Source organism: Musa acuminata, chromosome BXJ3-3 (genome assembly GCF_036884655.1).
Source record: "Musa acuminata AAA Group cultivar baxijiao chromosome BXJ3-3, Cavendish_Baxijiao_AAA, whole genome shotgun sequence".
Taxonomy (NCBI): Eukaryota; Viridiplantae; Streptophyta; class Magnoliopsida; order Zingiberales; family Musaceae; genus Musa; species Musa acuminata.
The window spans coordinates 36,507,098-36,518,112 of NC_088351.1; the positions used below are offsets into that span (position 1 = coordinate 36,507,098).

Genomic DNA, 11,015 nt, shown 5'->3' on the forward strand with positions numbered 1-11,015 from the left:
TCAGTCAACCATTGGTGTAGCCAGTAAGCTCGTAAGAAATCATCCGCTTTGGACAATGGGTGTATACTCACACGATAGAAGAAGAGCCCGAGGCCTATATCTCGACCCCTTATCATATCTAAAATGTTTCTTTTTTATTTAGTTCTTATTGTCAGCCATAAAATTTCTGGTGAGATTCTCATTTCTTCGGTTTATCCTCAAATAACGTATTTGTAATAGAAAGAGTATTCGTTATGGTTACACATACCACTAGATCGAGAGCAGTTGGACTACAATAAAGCCTCAATCGAACTATTCTTATGATTACCAAATCAACCCATCTAATTAACTAAATACAGGCAGCTTAGAAACTCCTAGTAGTCTAAAATTCTTATTTAAGAGTCAACTGTGGAAAATTGATAGCTTACTCTCTCTTTTTTCTCGTTATTTCTTTTCCACTCAATTCAATTGGTATTCTAGCCTTCCATCATTTTCTATAATTTGCAGTACTACCGGATGCTGGCCACCCGCAAGATCGAATCAGATACAGTGGCCAATACATTGGTGAAAACTGAAAACTGTTTTGAGAGTTGGTGTTTCGATAGAATCAAGCACAAACTCCGAGTTAAAATTGTGCTTTGGATCCAAACATATTCTATGAAGACTACGATACCTGTACAAAGCAAACAACATTTCACACATTCAGAGCGGAGAGTTTGGACCTCATGGTTTCAGCTTCTGAAGGTCATACACGATAGGCTGAAAATTCCAGTCATGGTACTGCTCCAAGATCCTTTAGATACTCGTGTTGAAGAGCCTCACGAGCGTGGATTCTTTTGCCTGGTTCCCAGCAGAGCATTTTCTGTGCATCAATAGAGAATTAGCATAGAAGAAGTATACATAACAAATGGACCAGACATCCAGCGAACAGGAAAGAGAAAAATCTGAAGTGTATATTTCGACAGGCATAGGTCTCTGACTTCTGTCAGATGACCGACATTCTCATTTGTGATGATGCCATTTATCAGTGGGCAGTAAAGACAGCAACATCAACAAACTCAAGGTTCTTACCCTACCACTATGATATATCAACACTGTGGTGTATGTGTATAGCCCAAGGACTCGAGACAACTGCTATGTTAATAGTCGTGTTAGTGTGCAGTAAATATGTGCACTGACAGAGCTAACATTCGGAGGGCATATTGTTTTCTTTAATACTAATTTATAAGTAGTATACAAGAAACGTGGAAGTTGCCAAGAAAATGTTGCAATACGAAAAAGCTTAGCAATACCTACCGAGAGAAGATCAATTCCTGCTGGTTCAAGCGTAGGCACCACTGTTGCCAGATCCTGAACAGGATTTATTCCATTAGGTCCTTATAAGTCATTATGGTCATTGTAGTTTCATGAACAGGAAATATTCCATTAGGTCATTATGGTCATTTTAGTTTCATGATATTTCATTAATTTGTACACATAAAGGCACAACAAGAATAAGTACAGAATGCCTCAGATCATACAAAAAAGCAGATGTGATGCAAGTCTTTAATTTATTTTCTGAGGCATCATGCATTTATTAATTTTGCAATCTCAAACATGAGGGTTCAGAGAAAGTTTCTAGTTTCCATACCCGACGATGCCATATGGTAAAAGAAGGTTTGAAGTCAGGGAATGAAGTAACTCCTGGCCAAGTTTCTTCATTTGGAGTTCCTAAAACTCTTCGGAAATGCAAGGTAAAGTAAAATTGAAGGATGACATTGGTACTTTAATGGCAGAAAGGAAAGCCATCTTGAGACCTTAGTAACAATAACATGCAAACCTGAAAATTGTACGCAATTGATCAATCTCGGACTCTCCAGGGAACAGTGGTTTTTGGTTCACCATTTCTGCAAAAATACAACCTACTGACCACACATCAATAGGGGTAGAGTACTGGTGACACCCAAGGAGAATTTCTGGTGCCCTATACCACAAGGTCACAACCTGAAATTAAAAATATGTAAATTTAACGGCAGCTCCAAATGAATCAATAGAATGATAGGCAGAGTCATTATTTAAGAATGAAGATTATAGATGCAAATTAATCATCTAAAGGTGGCTTACCAATTTAAGCAAAAGAAAAGTGTATGCAATCAACCTTTTCTTACAATGAACAAGAATGTCCTGTGATTGAACTCTTATTTTCCAACCTCATGATTTCGAAAGATCTTATCTATACCATAGTTTTAACCATACTTTCACTTGAGCTACCAAAGCATTTTGTATTGTCTAGACTCAAAATCTTAATGAACATAAATTTGCAGCAAAGAAACATTATCACATAGATAAGCTACCTCCTGTGTAAATGTTCGGATAGGAATACCAAATGCCCTTGCTAGCCCAAAGTCTGCAAGCTTTAGGGTATTAGTACGCTTCTCAATCAGTAGGTTCTGAGGTTTCAAATCACGGTGAAGAACTCTATGAGAATGGCAGTATGCAATACCACGTAAAATTTGGCAGAGAAATGACTGCAAAAAGAAAAGCAGCACTTGTCAGCCTTGAAGATTCTATATAGAAACAGCTATAACATAAGTTTCTTTTAGGTACTCGATCAAACACATCTACTCATAAAACAACCAAAATATGAATGATATATCTTAAAGCTGCCCTCTTAGTTATTTGATTAACAGTTATAATTTAGATCACAAATTATTTTCCAAGTTATCGACATTATTCAAGCCTATTTGAGACAAGATAGGCAATGCTCATTTAGCTTATAAGACATGAAGATTAACATGTAGATATTTTTGAAGGTCAGCCGGTGATACATGATGTTACTTGGCAATAATTTCTGAGCCAAGACAATTAGACAGATAATGACATGCTACTTGAGGTGTAGAGGTTTGCAACCTAAGGAGCCTAAGTGCAAAGAAATACAAATGAATAGGGAAGATAACAAAGAATTGTAAGACATTATATCTGCCTTGAATGTACTAAATTAGTCAATGAATAAAACTGAACACATTATCTTGAAGATAAATAATTGAAAGAAATTTCTTGAACATAAAGCAAATCAGACCCATTAAAAAAAGACAGCCCAATGAACTAGGGTCTCATTAATGCAGTATCTGTGGAGGATCAACCTTATGTTTTAAAAAGGAAGGCCCTTTCTATAACTTCAACCCTGGTCACAGTTTGCTAAGGGTGAAATAATGTCAATCTTGAAGCCACAAAACTAGACAATAAGTGAAACTATAAACAGGATTTCTAAAATAAGGTAGATAAATGCTGAACAAAATTCAAAAGTGAGAAATATGTCTTTACAAATACCTATGTGTACAAAAATTATAAGAGATGTTATGCTTGATTAATAAAAGTAAATGGTGCCTCATTCTCACATCTGCATTATGAGCAGAGTGGAATGTAAAAGATATAAGTGATTCAAGGATGATTCATATAAAATAATGAACAATACTTAACCATGTAAAATACATAATGTGCATTAGATGACAGCCCATGGAGATCAATGAATTTTTGTCTAGTGCAAGCCTCAGACATGTGAATTATTCTCAGTTTGCAAATGAATATTAAGGGAGTAAGGACCTCACTTTTATTAAATGTGTATCTTTAAAAAATTCTGGATGGGAATCCATGTGCTTCTTCAAGTCCATGTCCATATACTCAAAAACTAGGTATATACTTTTCTCACTGTGCACTACGTCATGTAACCTGCTATCAGAAAGCAGCTAAATTCTCATATGGTCTTGTAATGTCACAGAATAATAACCCAGAAAGAATAGTTTTTTGTTGCATATAAAGGATAATACAAGAATTCATGCCATCACTGATATACATTCAATCCAGAATGAAAGATGAAATAACACAGGCCTAACACTATGACATGGTCGAGTTCTTATATGGATCATGAACAATGTGTATATGGTGAGACCAATATTTAATATATTAGTGTCTTATTGGAAGTTCAGCTATTATTTTCACATACTGATTTATATTATTGTTAATTGTTATTGCCAGAAGTAACATGGCCCACCATCAGACATATTGAACTGCTGTGACATGAACACATGATATTGTTCAAAGAGACCGTTTTTAGGGTAGAAACACAATTCTGATGGACCTATAGATGTATCAATATGATGTTCTATATAATTTCAATTGAGAAAGCCTAGGATGGAAGAAACAGAAGGGACAGTTTAAAAATTCACTAAGATATTTCTTGGAGTGTGCATAGGGCCCACACTTAATATACTCACATAGTTCATAAAACTAATATTTGATCATTTTAAATGATGACAAATGTAGACACTAGAAGTAGGATAATCACTCCAGTCAAAGCTTAAATGTCAAAAAATACATCAAGATTCCTAGTATACCTTAAAAATATCTTGCTCCAGAAAGAATTTGGCATTGAATTTTAAACAAGAAATCTTGCCTCATATATTGATCTCCAGGTAAAGAGTGTCTAATATAACAAATCCAGAAGTAAAGATTGTAAAGTTACTTGCTGAAGAAGCTCAAAATAGAGTATGAACAGGTTAGTTTCATACAGATAAGGTTCATCCAACAATTCACTATCATATCTACTGATGCTGCAACGACCAGAGCAGTAACTTCTAATTTCACATCTTCAAATATTATTGCTGTTTTAAAACTATGCAGTCACTTAAAATTAGAGAATTAGAGATTAATATCTGTTTCATGAATTTTAGATGTCCACATTAATAATATTGTGCACAGATATAATCTAAAGCATTCTTCAACTTAACATTGTTAAACTAGCACAATTGAAATCACAATCACATCGTTAGTTGGGTTTTCTTAACAGCTAAAATGATTGAGATGATAATATATTATCATACAGGACTCCAACTTGAGGTGGAGAAGAAGATTTCCAAGAAACTAATAACTAAGTGAATTGGTGTTAAAGAGAACTGTCTGAACATACAATAAAACCATATGATGCACGAAAAGTGTGAAGAGGTGCTCTGATCAAGCTGAGGAATACCCAAATGTGAGAAAAGATTGCAAACTCTATGGGACAGCATGCTTCTTTGTCTTCAACTGCAACTATATAGATTTGCTGACGAATATTTAATTTATTTGTTCTGCAGGCTTGTACGAGGAAAGATGTTTATGTTTTAGCAGCCACAGAATATGATCTCAGAGAAGAGCTTTCAGTGAGTTTCTATTTCATTTGTGTCTGCCACAAGTTTCAAGATCCAAAAGCTTAGACCTTGTGATAAGTTACTACTTTTGTTGCCAGTATTTACAAAAAGAAGACAAATGGTAAATCTTAGTGGACAAGGATTATCAATGGTGAAACAATTTTTTTCCTAATCTTGTTGGTTTATAGTTATAAATATCTTGTAAAGGTGATGAATAAAGAAAAGAGAACATATGAATTACAGGAAAAAAAAAGTAGGCAAGGCAGGAAAAAAGTTTTCTTTTTTTTAAATAACTATAACATTAAATTTTCTACATGAGTCACTTATCTAATACAAAAGTTTGCAAGATTTCTTCAGTACTCAGCAATCAGACCAAAGAGAAAGTCCCAAGTATGCCTAATGTGGGATGATATATGTATTACAAATCAAAGTTAAGACATAAATTCACCAAAAATCCTTTAAAAAATGCTAACCAATTCCGACTCAACTATAAGTCAAAATCTGTTACTCCCAAATCTTAGCTCTTATCTGAATTAATCTGGTACCAAAGTTTATCGCAAATCTGCTCAAGTCTTCTTGCTATTATGCCTGCCATTGATTGCTTTCATTATATGGTATCTTGTCACTAAGTTTGGGAATACTCATGCCTAATCAAGGTATGGCACTAAGATGCCACCACCACACTATCATAAAGCCATAAGCTTCTGATAACATCATATTGCACCTGCCTGATTCACTAAACCTTCAATTGAATTGGTGACCAAGCACCTTTCATGCGCCTGAGATCAGTGTTGTTCATTCATCGCCCATGCAACCTTGTTTGATTCAGTGTGGCTTAATCTCTAACTTCAATTTACACATCTTCAGAGAAGACACTGGTGCAGCCACTAGAGTCTATCAATAGGGTGCAAAGCTGGCCATTGCAACAGATTTGGTTGTGGAAGATGTGCACCTCTAATTCGCAGTTCATCTTGTGGGTGGTCACCATAGTCATAGGACACCACATTGTTGCCCTTGTTCACTGTCTTCTTCTTCAGCAATGACTAACTCTAGTGCAAGTGCCACTTCTCCTAAGATTTTGCAGCATTGCCTACATAGGATAACATGCGAGTTGGGTATATCATGACGCATTCATTCATGATCATTGGATCACTGTCACCATCATGAGAGGATTTATGACCTTGACAAAGCTGATCAAGGAGGAGGCTTGGCTGACCATGCCAAGGATCCAAACAAACCTATTCCCTAAGTTGGATGTGCTTTTATTGCTCAGCTAACATTGGTGGAGAGAAGAAAGGGACAGTTACCCAAATCAGCCCCAAGAATGACTTCGACACCTACATAGACATTTGTTATATCTAGTTTACAAATTTGACTGAGTCCATTCAAGTTGACTTGTCAATTGGGCTGATTTCTACCATGCGTGGTCAAGAATCTAGGATACATGCAGCGTGTTCATTGTTGCCATGGAGCCATTGCATATAGTTTTATGTTGGGTTGGGATAAAAGAGAGGTTGCAAATGGGCTACTTATGTCACATGATTTGCACTGCAAGTTCATGATACTCTAATTTTCTTGGGTTTTTCAAATAAATATTTCACTAAATCATATCAAAGATTGTGGACACGAAAAAATCCTAGGAAAATATCAATATCATAAACTTCACATTCTGAATCCTTGGAATTCAGCACAATTAATTTGCAAACTTGGATCACCCAATAAAATTGTAATGCATTGCCAAAAGTGACAAAGCAATGATATGGCTAAACCACCAAGGAATATTTCCCACCATGCACTGCCAATAACAGAAAGCAGATATTTAACAAGATTTGGCACCAATGAAAAATAAGTATTACAATAATTTATAGCACGAATTTCATGATGAACATGCCACAAACAAGGGTAATTCCAAGAAAGACTTTCATTAAGCAACTCCCATGACCAGTTTTGAGTTTTGGCATAATCTCATACAATGACATCAATTGAGTCTTATGATTAAAATATATTGTGAAGCTAAGAATTACATTTTCTCGAGTTTTGTAACAATCATATCTCATTCAATAAGACCAGCAGAAGTTAAGAATTTTCTCAATTTGGTCAGCGTAACCTGGCTAAGGATGATTTGATCTCACTACCTATATTCAGATTAACTAAATTCTTAAGTGTGAATTCAATGAAGGGACGTGATACTAGATCTACAAAGAGATCAATCAATGATGCATCTGCTGTCTCAATTAGGTCAGCATAACCTGACTATAGTGATTTATCCTCAGTAACTATATTTAGATTAACTAAATTCCTAAATTCAATGAAGAAACATGATACTAAATCTATGAAGAGATCAATCGAAGATGTGTCTGCTACACAGACCGACAGAAGTCAAGATTTTCGCACTTTGGCGAGCATAACCTGACTATGTTGTCATGCTTCATCTCCTTCAAAAGTGAGACCTCTCGGATGGCGGTGCCGGGGACCCCCAAATCTTCCCGCTCAAGCCGAATCTTCTTGAGGGCAATCATCTCATTGGTTAGACGGTCCCGAGCCTTGTACACCACTCCATATGTCCCTTCGCCGATCTTCTCCACCTTTTCATACTGAGATCAATATTGGCACCGCATTACCACCCAAAAACCTTCGCTTACCGAGAATAAGAATGCAGAAAACAGTAAGCCGGTCAGTGCTTGCTCACCTGGTCCATGTCAAGCGCAAATCACGTCGTAGCCTGTGGGTATAAGAACAGTTATCCCATCAAATCAAGCAGCGACGTGAAAAAACTTCAAATCCAACGACAAAAATTAACCCAAGCACGCGAAGCCCTCACTCGATTCGATCATGAAGTCTCAATCAGAACGGCGGAGAGGGCGCAACAGAAACTTAATCCGGCCGATTAAGAACCCTAAGCGAGGAATCGAAACGCATGATTTTCCACGCCAATGCAAACAACCAAGCTAACGACGACAAAGAGGCATCGAAAAAGAAACAGCGAGAGAGAATGCGAGAACGAGATCGGACATGGAGGGAGGACGTGGTCAACCGACCTCAAGAGCTAGGGTTTCGCCGTGAGGGGAGCCAGAGCAATGGAGACGCGAGCGTCGCCGAGAGGTAGAGGAAGTCAGCACTGGGAGTGCGCGCGTAAGGGAGAAGAAACCTTTTATGGGGTATCGTCGCGATAAAAAAATGGGGAGCTTCATTGTGACGTGGCGGGAGAAGCAAGTGGGGCCCATGTAATCCACTTAAGCGACGGTAGGATGAGGGTATCTTCTAAGAATATGAATTGGTTTTGGGGCGTCAAGCCGAGTCTCGTGGCAGCCTTTCTTGGACCTACCCAAATGACACCGGGATCGTACCTAACGAGTGAAACGGTCTGTTGTAGGCCCCAGGGCTAAAAAGTTCGTAGAGCAAGGCGCATGGTGATATTTGTGCGTAACACCAATAATCCTTTTTTTACTAGTGAGAGAAATTGGTTATTGGCAACTTCATACTATCGATAATCTTATTAAAAAATAATAAAATATAATTTTATTACTTTTATACTCTCAATTACTAATCATATCTTTTATTTCCATAGCGTCTTGTTTTAATCGTCCGAATCTTATAGTTATATTAGAAAGTAGAAAGCCCTTTATTTACTAATTATATCCTTATTTTTACGATCCCAATCTTAATTGTCTTACAAAGGCATTTATTCCACTTGTATATCTTAGGAAAATTAAATATTTTTTTAAAATAGGATTGAAGATTTATATATATATATATATATATATATATATATATATATATATATATATTCATTTACGGAGGGATATTATTAAAAGTTTTTAAAATGAGATAGTAAATAACAAAAAAGTGATTGTGATGTTGATTGGTATGTGGAGAGGAAGGACACATCTATCGATTGAGATGGCCTCGCCTCGGACGTTGTTGCTTTCCTGCACGAAAGGCAATGTCGAGTGGTAATCGACTATGGCCCCTCGGTAAGTAAGTCTGTGGGGTTCTGTTTTCTGTCTCCTTTTTATTTTTTTTTTCTTCTGGTCAGATGTCGGTCATGGGCTTACCAGGATGGTCGTCGTATGAGGGTCGATCGTACGCAGGTTTGACGTGGCGACCGATCCTCGAGGGATGAGATGATACCTTTGTGCGGTTGGCGTCCCGGGCTTATCGTGACAGGACATATCGAGTGGCGTCTTGATACGATTGCTCGCTCGACGCATGGGTGTGTTTCTCTTATTGACTTGGCTATGGCGTGACGTGAGTCCAAACTCGAAATATACCTTATCATCTATCCGGTCTCTTGATGCTCATCTTAAGTATAGTTAAAGGCAACATCATTTGCTACCTCCACTTGCTGTCATTATCACTCCATCCCTGACATTTATGTAAATATCATAGACTTATCACTTAGTTTCAATAAACTCTTCACTATTCCATCTAACAAATGTAAAATAATAATAAATAAAAAATTAAATGAAACTATCTGATGATCAATAGGATAAAGTATGAAATAATTTTTTTAATATTTTTAAGATTTAATACATTGAGTTACGTGCTCGAAAGATTTAATACATTGAGTTACGACTGTGGCCCCTCGTAGAGAAGCTCGAGGTCACACTTGCATTACTCTTTAGGTGATTAGTCCTCTTAAAATGTCCTGATCACAGTATGACATTTGGAATCGTAAGTCTGCTTGTAGCAGCGTCCGGTCAACACTCAGATGTATTAAGCCATTTGTATGATCTACCAAAGAAGCTACAAAGGACATGAAAAGCCTAACGAAGTTGCTGCATCCGTGACAAAGCAGCTTCAGTGAAACGCCCAGAAGTGCTGCCGTCGCACCTCCTGCTCTTCCTCCGGTGTGTAGTCACAAACAATGTCGAAGGTGTCGCGGATCTCTTCGGGCGTTTTGCCTTTCATCTTACCAGCAATGGTTTTGACGGTCAGCTCCAACAGACTGCTTACGTTGAAATAATCCGCTGCCTGAGGATGCCAGAAGAAGAACAAAGTTAATAGACCAGCAGCAGAAGCAAAGGTCTTTATGTGCACATAATGGAATGCACAATGACGATGGCATTATAGCACTCAAGTAGTGGGAAACAGTGTGAGGTGATTAACGTGATATTAACATGTATTGTGGTATTAAGCCGATGCATGCGTGATCCTTCACGTACCAAATTAAGAAGCTTGTTGATATGAACCATGTCGTTGTAACCTGAGTCAGTTGATAAGATTAGCTGAATGTTTCGTTCAAGCGATCATCATCAGAAAGACGATGAGAAGTAGAAGCATTAACACAACCAAAAGAATCGATCATCACTAAAGAAAGTTGGTAAAGAACGATGAAGAAGAAGGGTTTATTTTCTTTCTTCTTCTTGTTCTTGTTTCTGCCCTTACCTCGAGGAGGTCGAAGAGGGTGTCGTTGTCCGCGTTGATGAATTCGGCGTCCCGCTTCTTGAGCCTTTGGGCGAGGACGGGGTCAGGACCACCGAAGACGCCGTTGTTCGTGGCGTTCGCGTGATTTTCCATGTACTCGAGGAGCATGCGGAGGATGCGGCCGGTGACATTGTAGATGGGAATGACGCCGGTGGCGCAGTCGTCCTCGATGGGGTTTCCGATCGACTGCGAGTACTGCCGGGCCACGCCTTCATCCACCTCGAACAGAATGCCGTCGGAGCCCCGCAGCTTCACTATCTTCCTCCCGTTGTCACCGGAAGCCATGGCCGAGAACGACAAGCGGAAAGAATCGCCAGAGCGCGCTGTGAAACGAACGAGAGAGAGAGAGAGAGGATGGAGTTGGCAGGACGGAGGAGCGGTCGCAGTATTTGTAGCGGCTTTTCGTGATCTACATGATTTCATGAGCTAATTTCCTGTCTTGTC

At 38.1% G+C, this 11,015-nt stretch overlaps 2 protein-coding genes across 3 annotated transcripts; both read right to left on the bottom strand.

Annotated features, from left to right (window-relative positions):
• Positions 1-532: 532 nt before the first annotated feature.
• LOC135580961 (cell division control protein 2 homolog) lies at positions 533-8,273 on the bottom strand. Of its 2 annotated transcripts, none has more exons than XM_065141456.1 (9): positions 8,183-8,273; positions 7,834-7,866; positions 7,554-7,738; positions 3,567-3,687; positions 2,313-2,486; positions 1,799-1,962; positions 1,610-1,697; positions 1,276-1,329; positions 533-841 (listed from the first exon to the last, which is right to left on the bottom strand). In XM_065141456.1, exons 2-9 carry the CDS (start codon positions 7,840-7,842, stop codon positions 752-754), a joined length of 885 nt encoding a protein of 294 aa, XP_064997528.1. In that variant the 5' UTR covers positions 7,843-7,866; positions 8,183-8,273; the 3' UTR covers positions 533-751. The 2 variants fall into 2 exon arrangements, with proteins under 2 accessions (XP_064997528.1, XP_064997529.1); XM_065141457.1 differs by lacking the exon at positions 8,183-8,273 and adding an exon at positions 7,966-8,120.
• Positions 8,274-9,944: 1,671 nt separating this feature from the next.
• On the bottom strand, positions 9,945-10,856 carry LOC135632569 (SKP1-like protein 1A). The gene is made up of 2 exons (XM_065141179.1): positions 10,533-10,856; positions 9,945-10,118 (listed from the first exon to the last, which is right to left on the bottom strand). The coding sequence occupies exons 1-2, from the start codon at positions 10,854-10,856 to the stop codon at positions 9,945-9,947; spliced, it is 498 nt and encodes a 165-aa protein (XP_064997251.1).
• Between the last annotated feature and the right edge of the window lie 159 nt (positions 10,857-11,015).

Excerpts from the sequence above, each read along its gene's own strand:
- LOC135632569 (XM_065141179.1), bottom strand. The coding sequence starts at position 10,856 with ATGGCTTCCGGTGACAACGGGAGGAAGATAGTGAAGCTGCGGGGCTCC. Across the intron at positions 10,119-10,532 it reads CCCTCTTCGACCTCCTCGAG|GCAGCGGATTATTTCAACGT; the intron begins GTAAGGGCAGAA and ends TGGCATCCTCAG.
- LOC135580961 (XM_065141456.1), bottom strand. Across the intron at positions 2,487-3,566 it reads AAGATACACATTTAATAAAA|TCATTTCTCTGCCAAATTTT; the intron begins GTGAGGTCCTTA and ends TTCTTTTTGCAG. Across the intron at positions 1,963-2,312 it reads TCCGAACATTTACACAGGAG|GTTGTGACCTTGTGGTATAG; the intron begins GTAGCTTATCTA and ends TTTTAATTTCAG.